The 25,397-nt window shown below is 36.5% G+C and overlaps 1 protein-coding gene across 3 annotated transcripts in view; it reads right to left on the bottom strand.

Moving 5' to 3' along the window:
- The window catches only part of LOC117315013, a 65,463-nt gene that overhangs the window by 12,364 nt on the left and 27,702 nt on the right, over window positions 1-25,397 (bottom strand). For 2 of the 3 annotated variants that reach the window (XM_033869139.1, XM_033869137.1), the window contains exons 4-6: window positions 14,693-14,778; window positions 13,636-13,756; window positions 11,801-12,049 (exon numbers count right to left, since the gene is read on the bottom strand). In XM_033869139.1, the coding sequence (XP_033725030.1) occupies window positions 11,801-12,049; window positions 13,636-13,756; window positions 14,693-14,778 (456 nt within the window). Of the gene's footprint in view, window positions 1-4,957; window positions 6,296-11,800; window positions 12,050-13,635; window positions 13,757-14,692; window positions 14,779-25,397 lie in introns of those variants that run through there. The other variant, XM_033869138.1, reaches the window with a different exon arrangement.

The following is a 25,397-nucleotide window of genomic DNA, read 5'->3' as shown; positions in this document are numbered from 1 at the left end:
AGCTGTTATCAACGATTTACTCAAAATCATACAGAACATGTCCAATAACTTGTCACCGCTTGTATTAAACTTCGACAACATGGATGATGAAGATTGCCAAGCTTGGACAGGCTGGGATTGTAATCAATTCAATCAAATACACGATGCATGTTCCGAACATATTACTGGTACAAAAGCATTGTCATCTAAGAATGCCCTTCTGCTGTTTTGGGTTAAACTCAAAACAGACATGTCTTTCACTCAGTTGGCTTCTCTTTACCGCATTCACAAATCGAGCGTCAGCAGAATCTTCCAGATCGTTACAGATGCTCTCAATCAAGCCGTAGTTCCCACACATCTTAGTCCTGGATCACGTGTCTAGGGCGCAAGCGTCGGATCACAATACAGTTTTCACAAAAACATTCTTCGGCAACAAAGTCACTGTAATATTGGATGGTACATATATATATATATCGGCAAAAGTGAAGAACATGAGTTTCAGCGGAAAAGTTACTGCGGTCAAAAAAACGCAACTACGTGAAGTTTATGAGTATTGTGTTCCCTAACGGTTACGTTCTAGACACTGTCGACCCATTTCTTGGTAGTGATAATGACGCCAAAATCACTGACAAGATACTAACCTCATTACAAAATCTGTCAGGTATCCTAGAGGAAGATGATCAGGTAATTGTAGACAGGGGTTTCCTAGACATTTTGAGCAAACTATCAGACGAGGGATACGAGACTCACATGCCGACATTTCTCAAACCTGGACAGAGTAAACATGATGGTATATAACACAGACAGGTGTATCACTAAAACAAGATGGGTGGTCGAAAGTTATCACTCTCGTTTCAAGCAATTCAGATTTTTTAAAACTTAACTCAGATCAAACTACTTCATCAAAAATCTCGAAAGTCTTCTGAAAAGTGTCACAGGATGTCTGAATTGGCTACGTGGACACATATATCAGCCTTCATCAACAAAAGCAGCCGAAGATGAAAAAGTTGCTCTGGAGATGAAGTCACTTCTAAACAAGTTCCAACATCCTAGCAGAGTGTGTTGAGAAAGAGCCAGACCTATCACGGAGAGCCAAATCCCAATGGCAGAAGCTAGAGGCAGCCCAGCTCGAGTTCCCACGTCTTGACCAAGAATATCTAGAAACTCTGGCATGTGGGACGTACCAGGTGAAGTTGGCCCCCGGATACATATCGGAACATTTGACAGCAGATGGAGATTATGAAGTCATGGCATACCAACACTCTTCTGACCTGATTCGATGTCAAATCCGATCTCGTCATGAATCGCAAACGAAATACAACATATGGATCCAGTACTCAGTTACCGAACAACCACCTATACAGAATTACTACTGTACATGTCCAACCGGTCAGAAGACTGTTGGTATGTGTGCTCATATCGCCAGTGTTCTCTTCTACCTTGGGGTCTATGTCCATAGTCAGTCTCGAAAACCACTTCGACCAACCAAGTTTATGCCACTGATGAAGTAAATAGCCCGCTAATACATATAATCCAGAATGTAGGGAAGATACTATATTGAATGTTTCTGATATACACAACGTAGCGTCAGTGTCACTCTTCAAAAATGATCGACAGTGTCTAGAATGTAACTGTGAAGGAATATAATACTCATATATATATGATATTAAGTTCTAAATACACAAATAATACATGATGAGCTGAATGAGCAAGAACAAAGCACATTAGTTGTACAACAAAGTCATGGAGATAGGAAAAATGGTAAAGGGACTAACATTATCCTGACAAAAATCTTGAAACAAATAGTTTCCTTGAAGGCGAATTCGTCCAATCGTGTTTCCTATAATATTTCAACGTATTTCTTGTCCGGACGAGATGTCTTCACTAGCATCCAGTGCTTTCAGCACTTTGATCTTTGTGAAGATTTATGGGGGGTTGACAAATAGAAGTTGCAAAAACGAGGCATATCCAGTAATTCTGAAGCGCAAATTTTTTTTCATGGATTACACAAAATTCGATAGTACTCGGGGTTTGAATTAGACAAAATGCCGTTTAAACGTGCATTCAACTTTATGAGAAATATCTTTTTTTATGTTTGATGTCAAATTTCACAGAAACTAACGAAAAGATTCATACAATGGATATCCGATTACGTTGCCCGATATATAAATGAAATTTTAGTACAATTTTCCTTACAAACAAATAACATTTTGACCTTATAAATACTTGATAAAGTGTGCTTGTGAGTATTTACGACTTTGGTACAAAATGGCCTCGTTCTGGCATGTCCGGAACGGAACAAGGTTTTTCATATGTACTATCAGATGCCCCATGGATATGTCTATCCGAGCATTAGGTAAAGGATCGATTTCCTTCGTGGGCGGTTTTAGAGCATTCCTGCAACAGCACCTTTGTAAAAGTTAGTTCTAATATTGAGTGTGAGTGGTCTGATCTATAGCCTGGTTCTATGTTTGATGATGAAAGACTTGGTAATAGACTGTCTGAAATTAATATGTAATCTAGTCGTGCTTGTTTGATGAGTGTTTTTCTGTGCCATGTGTATCTTTTGGTGTGAGGGTGAAGTTCTCTATAAGTATCTATGAGTCCATATTCCTGGTTTAATTCTAGGACTTCATCTCTAGCATTGGGATTGTTTATGTTTTTGTAATTATAGCAATCTAGTGTAAAATCAAAAGTCATGTTAAAGTCCCCACATAGTATATATTTATTATTACCCATATCTTCTATGATATTGTAAACCCCCCCATAAAAATCAGATTGGTCAGTATTAGGTCCATATAGTGTAATTAAAGTTAGTTTCTCCCCTTCTATTACAATATCTACGGCTAATAAGTTACCATGATCATCTTTTCTTACCTGCAATATTTTTTATTCAAAACTATTATTAAAGAGAATAGCTATGCCCCTAGAATTAGAATTGTATGAATTAAATATGCAATCGAAACCCCAACTTGAACGAATTGTCTTTTCCTTATCAGGTGTAAAATGAGTGTCTTGAAGGCAGTATATGTGGTATTTTTGGGATTTTAGATAATTAAACACGTCTTTTTGCTTGATAATATCTCCGAGACCCTGGCAGTTAGCGGATAAGAATTTTATACTATCAACGACGGACGGAGGTCATGGCACGAGATCGTGTTAGCCATGTTTTGGCAGTACAGCCTCATGGACCGAGTGAACTGCCAAACGAGGCCCTTTGATGGAAGAAATGACCTAGGTCTACGGCACATATAAATACGTATAAAACACCACTTACATTTAACAAAAAACATGTAGACATATATACAGGCAAAATAGTCAGGTTGGAACTCAAAAACCTCGCCCGGTGTGAGGGTCACATGCACGTTGCGTTCGTAGGACTTTGATTTTTAATGATTTAACAAATCGAATGTAACAAACTCGTTATTTGTTGCTCTTAAAAACATACAATCCTCAAAACACAAATATAGAACATAATTGATCAAAGTAAATACTCATGTTGGATATTAAAAAGTTTGTGGGTTTGGCTAGTGTTATAATACATATTATAGAGGGGGGAAAATAAATAAATATGCACGGACCGGAAGAATACATGCGTGTACTGGGTATACATAGACAATCTATATATCAATATGTATTTTTAGTTAATTTATGAATTTTAGGTAGAACATTTGCTTGTTACAATATATTTGTGTTCGTGTATGATAAGTTCAATTACAAAATATTCTCAAAAACAGGAGAAATCAAAAGAATGATAAAGTCTAAGATCCTATCGGTTTTTCACAAAATCATCAATACAGATTCCTGTCTGGATTCTGTGAACGGAGTAATGTCTGTTGCTAGTTGTACGTACAATTTCCCGTTATCTGTCCAAGTTCTCTGAACCCTGTCATCGTACCTACAGATGTCCAGTAGATGTTGATTGTCCTTAGTTAGGTCGTCCCTGATGACCACACGCGTTCCTTTCAGTTTGTATCTATTGGCAATGCATTCCATTTTCTTTCTTCTACACATGAATTTGACGATGACTGGTCTGGTTTTTGTATTATCATATCGGCCCAAACGATGTGCTTTGTCAATATCGCTGTCCTGGATGGTCATTTGAAATTTTGATTGGAGAAGCTCATTAACTTTTTTACACGTACCAACAACTTTTTTTATCTTCGTCGTCTTGAAGTCCGAAGATACGAATGCTGGACTCCCTTGTGTATTGTTCTAACTTGTTTACATCATGTTCGGCTTTTTCGGCAGTGTAACCAACCTCAGTTACGATGTCCTCCATTTTGGATAATTTATGGTAACCATTCCTGACAGTTTTTGGTCGATGCCACTAACTTTGGATCCAAGATTACTTATCGCTTTCATCATTTCCTCACAGAACTGTTTTAACTGAATGTTGTCTAACTTAAATGCTGACAGTGTGGGCTGACTAGAGTTTATACCAGTTTTAACTTTTTTCACAATCTTTTTGGTAGACCTCTTAGAGGGATCATCATGTTGAAAACTGCGATCTGAGCTAGAAGTCGAATATGTTTTCCTTTTATTAGCCATTATGAACTACTGTAGGTGAGCGTGCACGGTAGAAATGTACGCGTATATATATAGGGATTGGATTTCACTTTTATGTTAACCATGCTTTTATGGAGCAATTCCTCTAAGAATATATTCTATGGGGCGCGCTAGATATTTACACTTACGGATGTTGTTTCTATAAGTCTTTGTGATTACAATATTTTTTCTTGGGAAATAAAAAAAATCATATAAAAGTCTGACACAGTGGGAGGAGTCAATTATTAGAACAGCCAATAGTAACGCTTCACAACAAATTGAGATTTTTTCCCACGGTAAAAAATAGTTCTGTTTTTTATTACGATATTAACATAAATAACAAAAACATTTTGATAGTTTATCATATTTAATATTGTCAAACATGTTATTTTTATACATTTAACAATGGTAAACAAAGCGTGTTGTTTTATTTTAAGAAACATTTCATCACGCGTTCATCGAGAGTAACAGAAAACAGACCTCGACCGAAGCACTCGCTAACCGCTCAGCCGCTGACACGTGTGATCATTGAGGAGTTTACAGTTTTCCGAAGTTAAATGTGCACCCGTGGAATACGCTGTTTGTCATCAACCCAGAGTTTAAACAGCTGGAAGTGTTAGATATGGATGTTTGACTCTGTGATGCCGTTGTTAGGCCAACATCCATAGAAACTGAAGGTGTGTCGTGATCAATGCTTCCGAAAGGAACGACATGTTTTAACGGTTGATCGCACACAGTTACAGAAGGGCCGGCGGCTCGGAACGACAGCTATCTACTCGTGGACCACTGGTACAGGCAACCGATGATAAAGTTTTTGAGAGTGCCTGTCTTTGTTGTGATGTGTACGATCTGTTATAAGATCTAATGGCAGCTTCACTTTTGTGTCCACTCATGAACATGATATGTCGCGCTTCGAAACCGTGATTGTTCAATGCTTCAATGGCCGTAGCTCTCAAACAGTGAGCGGTGTATTTTGTTGACAACTGTGCAGCTGTACAAATATCCGACATGAAGTTACTGTAAGTGCGAGACGCGAGAGGTTTGTCTGTGAACCATTTATCGCTAGGTTTTGCATATTTCACGTATCGGTTAAACAACATAGTAGCCTGTGTGTCAGTTTTTTCGATGAAAAGTTTCAACATTTCCACCGGACAGTTTGGACCACCTGTTGCATACATTCTTTTTTCCGGAGCATCGGAGTAGGATGTGCCACCTTGGTAGTTTTTTTGTTGTGTCTCATGGTTGAGTAACGCATACTCGCCGTGTTCGTCGGAAAGAAAGTTAAATGAGTTTATTCGGAGCTGTTTGTGAAATTCCAATCCCCTAGTGACGAAATGGATGGCTATGTAATACCATACACATTGGCGTAACACAACCGCCGAGCTTGGAGCAGTTGACAGGTAAGTTGAAATTTTACTTAGATCCATTTCATTTATAATTTGTTTATGTTGGGTTGGACGTGAGGAGCCGTCGCGCATTCTTTGTTTTAACAGACCGGTCATTATTCTGTTTGATGGTTTGAACTCTTTGTCTTTCACTAGATCTATGTCCCTTCCTAAGTCGGTCAGTCTACGGTTGATTGCCCCCCGGATATTGATCAATGTATTTTTGTGGTAAACTTCAGCTTGTTGAGATGGAAGGTTCTCTGTACGTTTCTCAACATTTTTTGGTCTGGCCTCGCAATAGAATCTTGACAGCATCTCGTTCAATTCCCCTGCTGTGATTGTTGACATGTCAAGTTCTCTGCCATTTGATTCCACACTCCATGCTGAAACGAAATAATTCATTTGTGTAACGGATAAATCAGCTGTTAATCACTTAAGTATAAAATCTGTGATTACTGTTGATTCACCGATGTTCAATTTCTCAGAGAAATTCGCAGCTTATACAAATGATATTTACGACACGAATGGTTTTTATGCCTGTCTAATTTTGTGTTTCTAGTTTCCTTGAAATATTTCGGATGCCATTTTCATTCGCTTACCTTGAAAAATGTTCATTCCCCAGATTGTGTTTTGTTGTGTTCAGTGTGATTGGGAATTTTCAGCGATGTCATTTCTTTCCATCTCTGTTGTTGTTTTGAAACGTTTTTTGTTCACATCATTTTCAATAGGAAGTAATACATTGTGACAATTGTCTAAAGGTTTATGATCATGATCATTGGCACTTGCACTGGTAGGAGGCATTACAGTAGACAGATCACTTGTCAACATTTCAGCAGAAATTGCAATGTCCTCAATGAGTTGATCTCGGGTGGCTTTGCTCTAGTTCGTCCATCATTTTTCTTATTCCTTCTTCATCATTATCTGAAGCCAAGAAGTCTACATCTCTGAACACGTCGTCAGTCTCAGATATGGAGTTGTTAAACATTTCTTGAGGTTCCACATTAGCACTGAACACGTCGTTTTCTAAATTGAAGCTGCCGTACATATTGACGTTGTGAAGCCTACTCAGTAACGTCGTCTGGTTGACGTTTACGTTGCAGACGACAAAAATTGGAAGCAGTGCATGTTGGGTGAAAATATTTTTATTTAATAACAAGAGGCCCAGAGGGCCTGTATCGCTCACATGGTTTCATGAGATATGAAACGAGAACTATGCTTAAGTATATTTGTCACTGGTATTGCTATGTCAATATATCATAAGCATTTTATATGGACGTACATGAACATTGGTTTTATTGTAATTCTAAAAATGTCAATTTAGCCAAATTGATCCCTTTTGGCCCCACCCCTCAGCCCCCCGGGGGTCAGCCCCACCAATTGTACAATTTTGAATCTCTACCCCAAGGGGATGCTACCAGGCGAATATGAGTGATATCCATTGCTTAGTTTCAGAGAAGAAGTTGTTTATATCAATTTAGGCAAATTGACACCTTCTGGTCCGCCCCTCAGCCCCCAGGGGGGTCAGCCCCATCATTTGTACAATTTTGAATCCCTACCCCAAGGGATGCTACCAGTCAAATATGAGAGATATCCATTGCTTAGTTTCAGAGGAGAAGTTCTTTATAACAATTTAGCCAAACTGGCCCCTTTTGGCCCCGCCCCTCAGCCCCAAGGTGGTCAGCCCCGTCATTTGTACAATTTTGAATCCTTACCCCAAGGGGGTGCTACCAGGCAAATATGAGCAATATCCATTGCTTGGTTTCAGAGAAGTTGTTTATATCAATCTAGCCCAACAGGCCCTTTTTGGCCACGCCCCTAAGACCCCCAGGGGGTCAGCCCCACCATTTGTACAATTTTGAATTCCTACCCCAAGTAGGTGCTACCAGGAAAATATGAGAGATATCCATTGCTTAGTTTAAGAGGAGAAGTTGTTTATATCAATTTAGCCAAATTGACCCTGTTTGGCCCTGCCCCTCAGCCCCCCGGGGGGTCAGCCCCACCATTTGTACAATTTTGAATTCCTACCCCAAGTAGGTGCTACCAGGCAAATATGAGCGATATCCATTGCTCGGTTTCAGAGAAGAAGTCGTTTATATCAATATAGCCCAATTGACCTCATTTGGCCCCGCCCCAGAGGTCCCCAGGGGGTCAGCCCCATCATTTGTACAATTTTGAATCCCCACCCCATAGTGATGCTACCAAGCAAATATGAGCGATATCCATTGCTCGGTTTCAGAGAAGAAGTCGTTTATATCAATATAGCCCGATTGACCTCATTTGGCCCCGCCCCAGAGGTCCCCAGGGGGTCAGCCCCATCATTTGTACAATTTTGAATCCCCACCCCATAGTGATGCTACCAAGCAAATATGAGCGATATCCATTGCTAGGTTTCAGAGAAGAAGTCGTTTATATCAATATAGCTAAATTGACCCCTTTTGGCCCCGCCCCAGAGGCCCCCAGGGGGTCAGCCCCATCATTTGTACAATTTTGATTCCCCTACCCATAGGGATGCTTCTGACCAAATTTGGTGAAATTCCGATCAGCGGTTATAAAGAAGAAGTCAAATAAGTCAATTGTTGACGGACGGACGGACGGCCGGACGACGGACGCCACGGTATGGCATAAGCTCACCTTGGTCCTTCGGATATTTAAAAAAAAATTAGATTTCAAATTAAAAAATAACCCTTTGTAACTTAAATTGTAAATGTAAACAAAGCCATGCGCTTGGCGAAAGTAGTTTCCGTACCCTGTCATATTTTCATACGCAAGTTCAAAGGTCAATGTTTCCATGCAAGAATGGTAAACAAATCGGTCTGGTATTGTTATATAGTGACAAAACTTTGCAAGTGTAAATATAGGCAAGTAGTTTGTTATTCGGGTGCAGATCCTGGATTTTTTTCCATATGAGAACAGGGGTCGAGTTAGAAACCAAGAATACTTCATGGAGAAGGCATCGGGGGTGGGGGGGGGGGGGGGGGGGGGGGGGGGGGGGGGAGGGGGGTTGGATTCATGCCCATTATTGCACTTATTGATATCTAGTATAACTTATAACTTTGTCTATGATATTTTTCAGTTTTGATTAATAACTGTGATCATGCAACTACATACAAGACCTTGTAATTTATTTTTTTGAGTATTACAATATTTTGTTGATCAAATATACATTTCTTTACAGGCACTACAGTACTTAAATCAAGAACATCAGGCATTGATTTTAAAAATTAAAAAAAATGGATGAAAAACAACAAACAATATAGTGGCACATGTAGGATTTGAACTCGCGTCTTCTGATGAGAGAACTAGGATCTAACCCATTAGCCCACTCAGCTCAGTGGGTAATATTAGATTTATAAGTGAAGCTAGTACGACGGCTTGGACCTGTGCCAATTTGTCAAACTCTCTGAACACAAGTATTTATTAAATATCAGGGGTCGACATTAACTTTTTTCTGCACTTGTCCCTTCGGACAAGTGATAAGATAAATTCACTTGTCCGAATGAAATAATCACTTGTCTTACATGTGTTTCTACTTTCCATCTGTTATGTGTAAACAGCGAGATGATTTATTATAAAGTAGAGGTAAGCACTGCAAGCCATAATTTCGACTCATAATAATTACTAACAACAATAAAACAGCAAGAAAGTATTATTACAAGTTATTTAAGTTTTACTAAACCATCCTTTTTTTACCTAAAAGCAGATGAATGAAGTACTTTAAAATAGTTAACTTTCATGAAGAACTGTTGGACTAAACTATAAAAAACTTACTACTGTGAAAACATTAAAACATGTCACCGTTTTCTAGGGCACGGCAGTCTGCTTCGTCTGTAGCCTCCTTAATTATATCAAAACTGATTCATTTTTATTACGATTCCAGCAGACGGTATCTGTCGTAGTATCAATGCTCTCACATGTACAGCATTCGCATGCGTTTCAAACATACTAGTGATACCGATTACATGTTTTCGAGAGCCCTCGGAAGTCTACCATCATTTCTATGTAGTTCCGAATGAAGCTTTAATAAGCATGATCAACTCACTTCCGTTCGATGGTTAACACAATGTAAAGGAGTTTTTACTCATTTTACAGTGAGTATTGAATCAGTTTTGACTTCAGAATATAACATAAATAAAACACAATGACAGATTTGTTACTTGTCCCGTCGGACAAGTACTTTAATGATTTCACTTGTCCGACATCAATTTCGTCTGGTACCGGACAATCGGACAAGCGTTAATGTCGACCCCTGAATATCACCGGAAAATGAAAGTTTGAATATTGAAACAACATTTATTATACGATTCCGTAATATTGACTACAATATTTGTTGTAGGCTACATGTCGATTTGCAAGTTATGGAATTTTATTTATCACAAAGCATAGAATTTACGACAGAACAATTTTACATCCCCAAGCTGTCATTTTGATCGTGGATGCTTCATGCTTATTATTCTCCAGTTCGTCTACTCTGCTTTGCTCTACATCCATGAACCTGCCCTTTTGACTTGTTTCTAAAAGCCTTTCATTGATTTCCATGAATTCAAACAAAACGTCATCGTCGACGTCGTCTGCTGAACGTTTTGACGACAACGTTAAGAGAACTTCCGGGAATGTCGGCCAGCAATTCATGTAGAAATGCTCTCCATATATTGCCTGTCGAAATTGATCTGATAACATATTGTTTAGCAAAGTCTGCTCTTAGTTGGTAGAAATTAACAATCTGGCAAATTTCTCCGTTGTAAAATGCACAGTCTCCGACGTTCAAACGTTTTGGCGCCGCCATGTTTGTTTACAAATGCACGATTTTGGAGGGAGGAAATTGTAACAGCCGTGACTCACGAGCGTGTGTTATTGACACGAGCGTGTGTTCACACGAGCGTGTATTATTGGAAAATAATATACGGTTTTCAACCAATCAAAAATGGCGTTGCATAGCAAACGTGGTAGAATATGTCATAGTGAACAGATTTCCACTGTACAGTATTACTTTTATACATTTATTTCTTCTAAGATTTACACCTTGTACGATTTTATTGATAAAAATATACGACTATTTTTACCTGGGAATATTTTCATTCCCCAGGCGGTGTTCCTTTTTGTTGCAGGTGCTTGTTTGGTTTCCAATATTTTTCCAATTTCTTCATTTTCCATTTCTTTGAAACAATTTCTTTGACTATCTGAGTCAGATGATGGTGTCTCCGGTCTTTGGAGATCAGGCATTGTTGGTGTCGCTAGTTCTTCTTGTATCTCTTTCTCTCTTTCTCTTCACCGGTAAAATTTGTTGATGTCGTAAACAGACCAATATCCACAGATATGGAGGCTTCATCACATTCCTAGGCTCCAGTCTCTTGAAGTTCTTGTCGGAAATCGCCATGCATGTTTCCGCAACGATCGCAGTAGTAGACGACAAATGTTCTTTTATTTTATGTCGTGTTATGTTTTTCATTTAATACATTTCTTTTAAATGATTAAGATATTTATTTTGTATTTGAATTTGCCACAGTACGATAGGTTTAATTAAAAAAACGTTATATCGATTTTCATAAATTCTCGTCAAAATATGAGTCTTAACATTATACTTTGATTTTACATTAATCACACGTTCGTATTCATACTCATTTCGGTTCAGAGTACCATATCGAAACGGAACTCACTGGGTTGATATAGCGATAGCGCATTGAAAATGTAAGTACAGTACTATTTTGTATTTTCTGTTTACTAGAGTTATTTTATATCATAAAGATTTTTTGTCTTAAGTTTAATCAAAGTTTAAACAAAAAAGAATTTAGTTTGATAAAAGTTTTTTTTTATAAGTTTTACAGTTTGTGTAAAATCTCTGTGCTATTGAAACGGCAATACAATATAAATTAATTAAACAAAAATCAAACCTTGAAAAATCCGTAAGCCCCACTGGGTGTTCCGGTAGGTACTTTTGGATTGTGGCGAGGTTTCATTTCTCATTAGCTCCTCCTCTGTAACACTTCTAAACCTTTTCGTGGGGGGCTGTGTAGCATCACCTCTACTAACATGTACGCTGACCTTCTGTTGGCCAGGGAATGAGGAACGGGAGGGATGGGATCGCGTACCAGGAAGGAATAACGTTTCTGTCCTTTTCTTCGAGTCTTTCTTGTCGGACGCTACATGAACGAGAAAAACAGTCGTGTAAATATTTCTCCATTTTCACCTAAATTCGATCAAACGTGGGCTAATATTAACGAAAGAATTTTTCCACGGAGACGCTTGGCATTCGTATAATTATAATCAATGACAGATAAAACACCAATAAAAACGTAACTTTCTCGCCGTCCCAGTCTGACGCTTAACTTGTCCCAAAACGAAAACGATTCTGAAAATGATTTATGAGTCACAATCTGTATGACGGATGACGTAGAGATTATTAACAAGAATTCCACGGAAGTGGAGGTGTCGCCTGTGTATGCGAATAATTAAAGGGTCATAACTCTTTAAAATTAGGACTTGAATAAAAAAACAAGCAATACTAGCTCAGCATGAAGTTTTGAATTAATCCATTAAAATATAGAAACCGTTTTCAGAAAAAAATAAATGGCTATAACTATTTTAAAAACTTGCGAAAGACTTCCCATGAAATTTTGAATTAATTCCAGTAATTAAAGGGCCATAACTCTTTAAAACTAGGACTTGAATAAAAAAAAACAATAACAAACTTGTCCACAGTATTATGGTAACGAACATTCTATTTTCGCAAAAAAAATTAAAGGGCTATAACTCTTTTAAAAAGGTCCGAATAAATTTGGTTAACGAACTTGTCCACAGTATTATGGTAACGAACCTTCCCATGCAGTTTCAAATTAATCCAGTAATAATTATTCAAGTTATTGAGTGGAAACCACTTTCGCAAAAAATTAAAGGGCCATAACTCTTTTAAAATGGTGCGAATAAATTTGGTTAACGAAATTGTCCACAGTATTATGGTAACGAACCTTCCCATGAAGTTTCAAATTAATCCTGTAATAATTATTCAAGTTATTGAGTGGAAACCATTTTCGCAAAAAATTAAAGGGCTATAACTCTTTTAAAAAGGTGCGAATAATTTTGGTTATCGAGCTTGTCCGAGCTATCATGGTAATGAACCTTCCCATGAAGTTTCGAATTAATCCGTTCTAAACTACTAAAGTTATCGCACGAAAACCATTTTCCGGATGACGCCGACACCGACGCCGAAAAGTAATACCTTAAATGTCTCCTTTTTCAAAGGCGACACAAAAATGATATCTTACGCTTCATTAGTCATGTATTTGTCACTGAAGTTTTTTTTTATATTGTGGTATAAATATGATTATGTGATGTGTCTGAATTTCTGCAATGTCTGGTTGAAGAATGATTCAACTCCATATACTATAACATAATACAGTTTACTTTTGTTTGCATTGATAGCAACAATAATTGAGTACAATGAAGCGTGTTCAGATAATTAAAAAGGTAAACTTTATTAACACGTCTGGCTTGATATCCTACACATACTTCATATTTCCTTCATTCAAGATCAACCGATTTATATCAGGAAGTGCGTGCACTATTTCTGGCGCGTCTTATGACCCCGCAACTCTACTTCCAAACATACTACATATATAGTATTTGGATTCTCATAAAAAAAGTTATCACAGATATCCTTTATTCAATGATAAACTATCAATTGTATGTAAGCATTCCCCTCTACAATACAAACGTAACGTTCTCGTACCGTGCATAGACATCCCAACCGCGACACATTTCTCTATCAGGCAGTATTTACATCCATTCCGGGTCAAATCACAGCGTTTTTCGCCGGCACATTTGTAGATTCCAGTTGTGGCAAAAACCGTCTGAAAATGAGAAATTTTATATAATATATCTGTTTCCCTTTGTGACTGACGTTTGTGCTGTTTTTAAAGTAAGAAACTATTTTAGAATATGCGTTTGCACCTCCGCATTCAGGTTTTGGCATTTCTTACGACCTATTTCGAGTTCTTTGCCGCATGCTGGACCCTAAGTATCACTGACGTCTGCAGTTTAATTCATTTTGGCTCTACTGTATGTAACTCTAAATTTTTGTTGAAAGGTGCTGCTATCCTGCATGTCTTTAAAACAACACTTCTGGCATGATTAAGCAAATCAGCAAGTTGTATAGTATCAGCGAAGACGAGTTCCAATATTCACTATGATGTTCGGTCTGAACTATAGCAAATAGTTAAATTGCGTAATCATTATTTCTTTTTCTATAAAACATCCATCATGAGGAAGCGGACCTCAAACAACAGAGACTGTGTATTACAGGCCCAAATATAGTGATTTAAATTGATATTCCTTTGTATACCCATTCCAGGCCCAAATATAGTGATTTAAACTGATATTCCTTTGTATACCCATTCCAGGCCCAAATATAGTGATTTAAATTGATATTACTTTGTATACCCATTCCAGGCCCAGATATAGTGATTTAAATTGATATTCCTTTGTATACCCATTCCAGGCCCAAATATAGTGATTTAAATTGATATTCCTTTGTATACCCATTCCAGGCCCAAATATAGTGATTTAAATTGATATTCCTTTGTATACCCATTCCAGTCAGTTTAAAACTTTTAAACTCCACAAACTATAATTGCTTCGATATGATTTCAAATAAATATATCTTGAAGTGTACATATACTCTTGATGGAAGCAAGGTAATATTGTGTTTTGTCAAATTGGAAACCGGGGGATAGTAATGGAACATCGCCGGAAGAGTTAAGGAAATGACGGAAAATGTGTTTACTCACCTTACAGGGTATACATGAGGTTACCCCGAAGTGAACTCCGTCGGATATCCCACCACATATCTGACAAGGCTTGGACGACGAAGCATCTGGAAGAGATCAAACGATTCATTGTAAGCAGATTTTATGAACATAAATATTTTAGATTCATTAACTAATACACCTTGTGTCACAGGAATTAGATCAATGTCAGCCATGTGAATCGGACCAGTATCAACCATGTGTTACCCGAGCAAGACTAGATGTTTCTAATATTTGAAGATTGAGTTTGATTTCATATTGGTTCTTCAACCTTATCCTCAGACGGAAACCGACATGCATATCAGTACCATATTTGATTAAATTGAAAACAAGTCAAATATTTCTCGCAGCCAATTAAAAAGGAGTATAGTATTTTGATGGAAGGATCATTTTAAGACATGAAGCCGTGTGTTGAGTACTGTATAGCTGTTCAATTTCAAGAGGCTAATATTTTGCGTGTGGTCCAGTCGGATCTAGTAGTAAAACTACACCATAAGCTGTTTCGTCATTCTAGGACTCGACAGTAACGTTATCAAGAAATCAAGCAAACCCAGAGGGGAAATTTAAAACAGACCTAAACCGTTACTTATTAATTAGGATTGGCGTTAACGGACCTTAATAATTATACTTAATAATCTTGATTTGCGTAAGTAGATTTTGTGATTCTTCGATTGTATATATTTTTGATCACAGATTTCCTCGATATCATTTGATATTAATTTGACCAATGATATGAATAAGTCATTTGCATGCAAACGTATTTTGCTTTTATCGATGAGATTAATGTTCTTGATCATAAGGCGATTCCTTATTTTATATGTTCTTAGGAAAGAATTATTGGAACCAGGAAACTAGGTAAGGAACATTTCTTAAATTCTAAAATACTTTCTAATAGACCATTTTTGGCATACAAACTTCCTTGAAAATCGGGCAATATTTCAAAAAGAGTTGCGAGTTAGAATCAGTTTCGTTTGCAGTCTTGTTGATACAGTGTCATCCGAAAGCCCCGACTGTGACAAGGACATTGTAAATCCATAAGCTTATATGTTTTCAATTATTGCCAAATGGGGTTTCCAATCATCATTATAACGTCACTCTCAAACACAACTATATAGGGATTTACTACAACCATAAAAGTAGGTCACAGTTGTTCATATTAACAAACTTGTTATCCCTTCATCCTGGATGCTACGTATACTGGCCCAGATCAGTATCGTGGGCCGCTAGGTTATGGAGCAGAACTTGTATAAAGATAGTAGCTCATTTGACCCCTGAGACCTTGGATGTAGTTGTTAAATGGTTTTAAAATATTTCACCCATGTGTCCTTATATTTGGGTTAAGGTAATTTATTTACCAACTTGGTAGCCCTTGTCACACACCGACATTTGTTGGTACATCTAGTTTGAATTACGCGCGTGTATGCACGATAGTTAACTCAGATAAGTACGGAAGTGGACGACTGCGCATGTATACAGGTGGGAAACAGATTTCAAATACAGGTTTGATACAGGTGTGCGGGTTTACCAGCGTGAAATACAGATCACGGTAAGTTCATTAAAGAGGCTTACCCGCAGACGGACCGGTAAACGGCACATCTCCGATCACTAAATAAACTTCAGTACACGTTTCTATGTGACAAAATTAGAGGCTTTCCGACTTTATTTCTTGAAAACAATTACAGAATATGTATTTAAAAGACGTTTTAAACTCAACCTGAGAGGGAAATGTATGGAATATAACGGCAAATCTTCTTTGTAAATCGCCGCTGCCTTTGAGGTTATCACTGTGCGGCACTGTGCACGTGCTTGTTTCTTTGATGTGTCAATCAAATTAGACTCCACTTGATAGCGGGGACTTATTGCGGGTTGCGATTAAATAAATAATATTTAAAAAATGAGGTTTTAATATCACTTTCAGCGTTTTATAAGGAAAATAAAATGAAAAACTCAACAATTCCAACAATCTGTCATGTGTAAAAAATCTTTTTCTATTAGACAATTTTTCTGATCTCTCTGCGGGCAAGCCTCTTTAAAAAGTCTACTTTATTTTAGGTTAGTTTATTGATATGTCTGTACTGTATTTATCATACAATAAGCGATATATTGGTGTATAGCAATGCTATTATATGATTAAGGTCAGGTGTTCGGTAGCGAGTTGTTTACAGGTAAGGAATGCGTGCACGGGTATGAGTGAGTACGAGTATTATATCGAGTGTGCGCGAGTTATTTACGAATATCTTATGGAGAAAGTCACTAACTAGATATATTAAAGTGTACAATTAGTAAAAGTTATTCTTAAATGTGTATGTATTGAACATGTATGTAGCGATAACTGTGGGTGTTCGCGAATGTTTACACGGTAAGGTATGTACGTGTTTGTACGCTGTGGAATGTAAAAGTAAACAGTTTAGAATGTTATGTTTTAATAAGTCTTATTGTATATATTGTTAAATAACAATTAGTCATAGGATGTTATTATTATGTTGTAACTTTTTCCCGCTGTCATATCTACGATATGGTGAATGCTGACGACGTCAGAAACTATGGAAGCCTATATATACTGAGCTTCATTACTGTGGTCTACCTATTTATGGAAACCTGTATGGTACACGCATATTGATGTGTAATTTATGGAAACCTTTGGTATCGACCCATTCCAGGGTTTATATTAAGGTCATCTGATTTGACCTGTGACAGGCTGTGTTTTTGGTACATCTGTGTGATGTTTCGTGGAGATGAGGACATATGGAAGCTGAACTATAGATCGGCAGATGGATTCATTGTTCAGGGTCATGGACAACATTGTGTTGGATAAAGAGGCAAATGTTAGATGATGAACTGTGACATTGTGGAAAGCTAGACTGTTTTAGGTGTTGTTCATAGGACAGTGTAGCGTATATAGAATAAATATGGCTCATTCCCCGAACACCAACTCTGGTAAAGACAAAGGAAGGTGTTTCTATAGTAAGGTCTTTGAAGTTTAGTTATAGTCTGTTTCAATATGAAATACCAACTCAGGTAAAAAAAATAGAGTCAGCTCAGGTATATGAATCAGATATAGATTTCTAAATTCAAAGCACTATTCCCAACTATATATTTTGCTATTGCATATCAGAATAAATATACAAATAAAAAATCAATAAAATAAAAAATCATTTTCTAAATTAATTCAAAGCACTAATTTTAGATATTAACTATTAATAATGATAATAGCTGTTGATGATGAAGTTAACGTTGACCTGTGCATTCGCCATTCCTTGTATGATAAACAAAAAATATATCTATTAAAGAAACCTGAAACAGATACACACAAGAAGATTGTTCTACCAGAACTGATCTATTAAAATAATATATAAAAGTAATTATATGATGTTCTAAACAAATCTGGAAAAAGGCAATATATGTATGTATAGCTATTTGAAGAAAACCTGTATTAATTAAACCTGAAACAGATACAACTTTACAAGAATATTACAATAGTTCTGCAGTTAATGATCTATATTGTTATATAATAACAAATATAAACAAGAAATATCTTTAAAAAAGATAAACGGCATAGTTTTATGCTGGTGGCTATAATGTAAAATTGCTGGTGAAAAAAAAATCCAATACATTACAAATGTACATGTATAGCTATTCTAGGTAAAATGAAATATAAACAAAAACTGTTACTACTAACTAAACCTGACACATATATAACTTTTAAAGAATTTTGCAATAATTCTACAATAACTTAATTATCTATACAAATCTGAAAAACGTAAAAAGTTAATCAATATGAAAAAAATACAAAGTCTAACCAGAGACGTATAATACCACTTTACGATGAAAAAGTATTAATTTAAGATTCTGTAAGTATTTAAATGTTGATAATCAGATATATATTTACACCATAAATGAAAAATGATACCAGGCTGAATTTGCTGAAATAATATAAAAGGATGTAAATTAAATAATCGCATTAGAGTATTTTTTTTTTTTTAATATTTACACTAAATCTGAAAACAAGCACAAATTAAATCAATATGGCACGTTTTTACAGAAAATATGATTCAAAAGTATCCAACGATACAATTGTTTTACAATTCAAGATTCAGTAAGTACATATGTATGCCAAGATGTTGATAGTTCAAATATCAAAGAAAAATATGATGATTTTCCAAAGTGTGCTTCAGTTTTATACACTATTTCTGAAACAGTTTGGATCCTCTATACAAAAAAAAAAAAATTTGATTAGCAGCTAATTGCAAAATGATTTTCTGATCACCTAACAGGTGAGTTGATTTACCTGGGTTCTGATTTACCTGTGTTCTAACACAGAGAACATTTCTGTAACAGACTATAACTCCCTATCAACACATCTTAACCCCTATGTAAACACCCCACCCTAACCAGAGTTGGTGTTCAGGGAAGACCCCATAAAGGTATATCTAGTATGTGTAATATAGTATTGGCTAATGGTGCATAGTGTCAATGTACAGGTGTGAGAGGATTGTGTATACAGTGTATGCTTGGGGATATTTGCGTGTGTTAGGATTAATCAGCTGTATATAAATAAATAATGTATATATTTGTAATCAGCTGTAACTTATTTATTATTTCATAATTGCAAGCAATAACATTCGGTTACGTTAACAGCCTTTCATCTTTATCCAGGTACGGTACACGCCCAATATCAGGTCTCTGAACCTCTTGGTTATTGAAATCGTTTAATGACTTTTTAAAGAAGTTGTTTAAAGGGAATTTTTCGCCGTACAGAGCACAGACGCCGTACCATGGCATACTCACACGCTCTCTGGAAGTGAGCAATCAAATATTGTAGGTCTTTGTAGGTCTATCACTGCAAAATCTTTTAATATCCGTCACTTTCTTCGGTTTTTATAAAGTGTAACCAGCAGGGGGCATAGCTTACATCCAAGATGTGTGATAAGCATGATGATTTCAATTTCCCCAATTGTTAATATCCCTTTTTAAGACAGCAAAGTCCCTGCTTCTACAACACAGGAACTCTTCATATCCCAGTTTATTCGATATTCTAAGACTTGTTCTCAATATTAAACAGTCATATTGACTCCGGACAAAAATAACAAATACAGGTTGATGTCGACCGCGAGAAACTTGTTTACGGTTGACAACTTTATCACATTAAGGAATATTCTATCTTGTGCGATATGATGTCAGACACGTTCAGCGTTAATATATTCCTGGGGCATCCGATGTCACCTTTCTTGTTCTCCATTTTGAGGACAGGATATTACCTGGATATGGTGTACATTATCGACTATCTTTGCCTTATCTTTGTACATTTCCAATGATCTCTATGCAAATTCTACATTTCGATCATAGTATGTCCACAGTTTACTGATTTTGCGTTATAATTACTTTTCTGCTGTATCTTTTTGTCGTACCTATGTTATCTTCTTGATAGCGTTTTGTTCTCTTCACTATTTCACGTACTTCAAAATAAGCCACGTTCTTTGTAAGTCTAGCCCAATGTAGAGTATTCTTGAAACTAAACTGTGATTGATCAGAATCAGAACAATAGGCTAAGGCTAATCAACATTATGTACGAACAAGCTACCTCTCGTCGGATTTATCCACTTTAAACTGTTTAAAACGGGCAGATTTCAACTAAAGACTACATAAACATAAGCAAACAACAAATTTACACGTAAATATGTAATACAACAAGGATGGATAGTATTGCAACAGCAATACAAAGTCCCCTGCCTGGGCTAGAAGTGCACCTATTCATTTCCCATTTTTTTGGGAAAATGTTTTTTCGAAAAAAAAACAAATGTGGGATGCACAACCACATGTTATACTGATCATGTATACCAAGTTTCGTTAAGATCGGAGTAGTACTTTAGGAGGAGTTGTCCGGACAAATATTGCGTGACAGACAGACGGACGGACGGAGGGTAAACATATAGTCCCCCGTTTTTCAAACGTCAGGGAACTAATAAAGCACATGTTTATAACACGTGAAAATGTAATGTTTTATAACACGTGTTTAAAGCAGTTTACAACATGTGAATATGTATAATGTTTTATAATACGTGTATATCACAGTTTATAACACTTTAATATGTAATGCTTTATAACACGTGTTTATAGCCGTTTATGACACGTGAATATGTAATGTTTTATAACACGTGTTTCTAACATTTTAAAACAAGTGAATATGTAATGTTTTATAGCACGTACTTAGAACACGTGCATATGTAATGCTTTAGAATACGTGTTTATAACACTTGAATATGCAATGCTTTATAACATGTGTTTTTAATACGTAGATATGTAATGATGTAAAACACAATTTATAACACTTCAATAAGTAATGCTTTATAAGACGTGTTTATAACAGTTTATAACACATGAATATGTAAAGCTTTTGATGCACAACATCGAAACTATATTTCTTTAACCAACTTTAATTTCGAAAGCTAACAAAACATTACACATAAATATGAAAATCTAGAAAACAAGATTCATCGACTTCCAATGAAAACCAAGGACTATATTTGATATGTCCTATTCTAAACATAAATTTGAACCAGGCGGCTTTGACTAAAATGAAATTTTCTATTCTATACAAAAGTATAAACAAAATGGCCCGAAAGAAAATGTATGTAAAGATTTTCAGCATTTTCTCATCAAAAAAGTCTTATTGATATCGGTTATCAAATACTTCTCGTAAAATTCAACCGAAATTTACACAAATGAAAATTCAATCTAAAATAATAACAATAAGAGTATAATATTATATCACAAATAAAAACAAAAATGTTTTGGACCTTAAAACAACATAATCATTATTTTTGTCCTTTTCTGGCTACATTTTCTTTAAATATTAAGACATCTCAGAAATTCCAAAAAAAAGGAAACACTTTGGTTCGACTAGCTTACACAGTATATGGCACCAATAAAAAATCACAATTACCTATTTATTAAAGCGAAAATTTGAGGTGAAGCTGATATAATAACAGCGTTCATCACATATTTATAACAAAAATTACTTTACACTTTCATAAACACATAGAAACAAAGTTACACTGTCAATGTATTCAAAAACATTATAGGAACATACCACGGACGTGTTTAATGGCCCCGCCCCAAATAGAATACACACAACCAATTTAGATGCATATCACATGAACAAACATTAACAACAATTAGCTGAAGAGAAAAAACAGCAGCACTATTCCGGACATACATTGTAAAACGGACACAACCCAAATAACTGAAACAGAAGAAAATATATATTATCATGAGATATGATTTTACAAGAACTAGCGTTTTCTTTTCAGATAATGTCCATTTAGAGTCGGACAGACGGAGGAACACCGTTGATTTGAATACTAGTATATCACCCCTAGCTTCATTTTGGCATACTGCAAGATGAATTGATTTGCCAGAATATTAATAAAATCACAGATGAAAGTTATTTGTGGGAAGTATATCGTATTCCATTTCTATTACTGCCTACGCATCATATCCATTTTCATAATTTAAGAATGAAAAATTAACTTTTAAGCCGTGCGAGCTCTAAAATTTGAACTTAGGCTATATCCAGGTCTAGAAATAATATTTTGCCACAGCAGTTTCTCACAAAAAGAAATCATCTCATTTCTATATTAAAATGAATGTATAGAAGCCATAGTCCTCCGAACTGTTAGGTAATGCTGTTTCCAGAGTAAACAAGTGCAATCAATGATTGAGAAGCTCGCCGGCAGCAGTAATCACACTATGCACTCATTTTTTATGTATGTATAAGCATGTCAATTTGAAATTGTACCTCACATAACATCACTCCTAGACCTATTATGGATGTACAAACCAAATTTTGGTGCCAAGAAAATTAAGTCCACAAAATGGTAAAATGCGACAAAAATCATATTTTCTTCTGCATGATTTTGTCATAACATCACTCTAAGACCACTGATGAATGTATAAACCAAATGTGAAGTTTGTGAGGTGTATACTTTTGGAGTAACAAGCTATCGAAAAACTTGCCCCAAAAAACTTTTAAAGTGGGTGGGGCGCCGACGCGGACGCCGAGGGTACAGCATTAACTCACGGTTACTGGTAACCGTTGAGCTAAATATATATGACACATTCTACCGACCATTAACCATTAATCCTGGGATATAGATGTTGGCGTTATCCCAGTGTGAAGTTAGGTTTTCCATTACGTTAGATGAGCGCGTGATTCCGGAAACGTCAAAACCTAAATCAGAAACATTACTGCCGAAGTACACTAAGCAGTTAAGTAAAAAAAAAAAAATACTTCTCATATAAGGAAGTAATAAAGTTGATTTAAGAATCTTTAAATGGACGAACTTGTACTGAATCCGGATGTGGACACAATGTAACTGTTGAAGTCATATTAATCGGACTTTTAGAGGTGACAGAAGAAACAGGTATTGCGTCTGGTTCTGCTTCCTGCCCAGGATGTAAGATCGCCAGTTGTAATGCTATAGGACGAGGGAGCGAGGTGCTGCTGCTTGTTGTCTCAGGTCGTGAGGCAACTTTGGCGTTTTCTGCAATACGAAGACCTTGAACGGTAATTATTATGTAAGGGAGATTCATTCAGACGGCTTAGCCTCCTATGTCGCGGTTCAAACCCAGGTTCGTTTAAGTACTGCATCGCAGTGGCCCGCAAACAGAGAGGGGTATAGTTCTCGTTAATATGGGCCGCTTTACATATATCGGCGAGAAAGCGTGCGAAGGTCCGTTTTGACAGAGGTTTCGGGTTGTACCAAACGTTTGTGATCAATGGTGAGAGGCAAGCCTCCTTGTTATATTGATTGAATAACTGTGTGGCGTTGGGGTCTGTTTTTTCTAACAAAAGTCTCAGCATTTTTACTGGGCAAGAAGGAGACTCTGGACAACTATACATGCGTTTGTCATTCAATAGTTTCTTTGAACCACTTCTCCGGTTTTCTTCTATAATGTCATGCGTTAAGGATACGTATTCTCCGTATTCATCATGTTGGAATGCAAACGAGTGGGGTGTTAGCTGCTGATGGAATTCCATTCCTCTTGTCACAAAGTACATGGACAAATTGAACCAAACACAATGGCGGAGAATTATTGGAGATGTATCAGCTCTTTCAAGGTAAGAGAAGATTTTTTGAAGATCTGACGTTTCTATGAAGGGTTTGTGTGCTGTTGGTTTACTTAGTTCCGATTGTTTCCTTTGTTTTAGCAGTCCGTCCAGAACTCCGTTTGCGTGTTTGAATTCCTTGTCTCTAACTATGTCAATGGTCCTATGTATATTTACCAAATGTCTATTTATTGCAGCTCGTATGTTTATTAAAGTGTTGCTATGGTAAACGTCATCATTTCTTTTATTCGGTCTAGCACCATAGTAGAATTTTCTAAGCAACTCCGCCAAATCCGGCACGCTAACTTTTGCCATATCAAGAGGCCTTCCCGAGACTTCTGTATTCCAGTCTGGAAAATGAAATTGAATTTTAATGTTATTCTCAATATCATCCAAATGACAAAAAAAACTCTCCGAAATTGTATTTACTTATTTAGCATATTGCATATTAACTTTCCCACAACATCCTTGTTTTGAATAGTTATACCGTATTATATAAGCAAATTATGCGATTATGAATACATTATAACAGACGGTATTTCTACCCAGCAATCCTACCTTGGAATAACTTCATCCCCCACTGCGTGTTCTTTTTCGTAGAGATGGCATGTCGGGTGTCAAACAACTCGTCCAGCTCTTCTTCCGAGGCCACTTTGAATCTCTTTGGTCGCGGATCTTCGTCTTGTGAATCAGGCCGTTGACTTTTTGTTGGACTGGTCGTGGCCGTCGTTTCTGCATGAACATTAAAAAGGCCGTTCAGTACGTACATTTACATTCTGAATTTAGAGCTATTAACAAATAGAATGAATGCTTTACAATTTCGGTAATGAAATGTGCACACCGCCATTCCAAGGATATTTCACTGTTACAGCCTATGCTCATTGCTTCTTATGGCTACCAATTTAGTTTCAATGTACCCATTTTTTTTTGTAACAAATTCAGGCTTTCTTGATATTTTAATTTGTTACAAAAATAGTTGTAACTAATTGGCATGCGACATACCTAACTTAGGCGAGAGAAAGTAATACATGGAGTTGATGTAATTCTATTACCATGCACGGAGGTTTTTCTTCATTTTATCAAACTTTATACTCGGGCTTGAGAGATTAAACATAGTTTGCGTTACTTTCCAAGAGTCTTAATGAGGTAGTAGTGGTTGATGAATTTTGTAATTCAAAATTCATTTTTGAATATTCTACCCATTTCACAGTTGAAATTTAATACAGTGTCGTTTGGAATTATGATGCTTCATTGATACATGACATTGTCTCCATCTAAAATGATCTATTTTATAAGACAACAAAAACTTTTTGATGGGCGATCTATAGTACCAATAACTAAATTCAAATAAAATCACAAGGAGATGATGGCGTCCGATGCCGTTAAAATACTTTGCCATGAATTCGGAAATATGTAAGTGAACGATGCACGGACACCAGTGGAGAATTGCATATGAACTTTGAGACATATTAGTTCATGAGAAAGAAGCAGACGTACAGAGAGAAAAAGAACGAGGGAGGGGGGAGGGGTCACTTTTATTAAAGATAATCGCTATTCAGTTATTAATCATTTTTTAAG

Source organism: Pecten maximus, chromosome 17 (assembly GCF_902652985.1).
Source record: "Pecten maximus chromosome 17, xPecMax1.1, whole genome shotgun sequence".
Taxonomy (NCBI): domain Eukaryota; kingdom Metazoa; phylum Mollusca; class Bivalvia; order Pectinida; family Pectinidae; genus Pecten; species Pecten maximus.
This window is presented reverse-complemented; position numbering and strand designations above follow the sequence as displayed.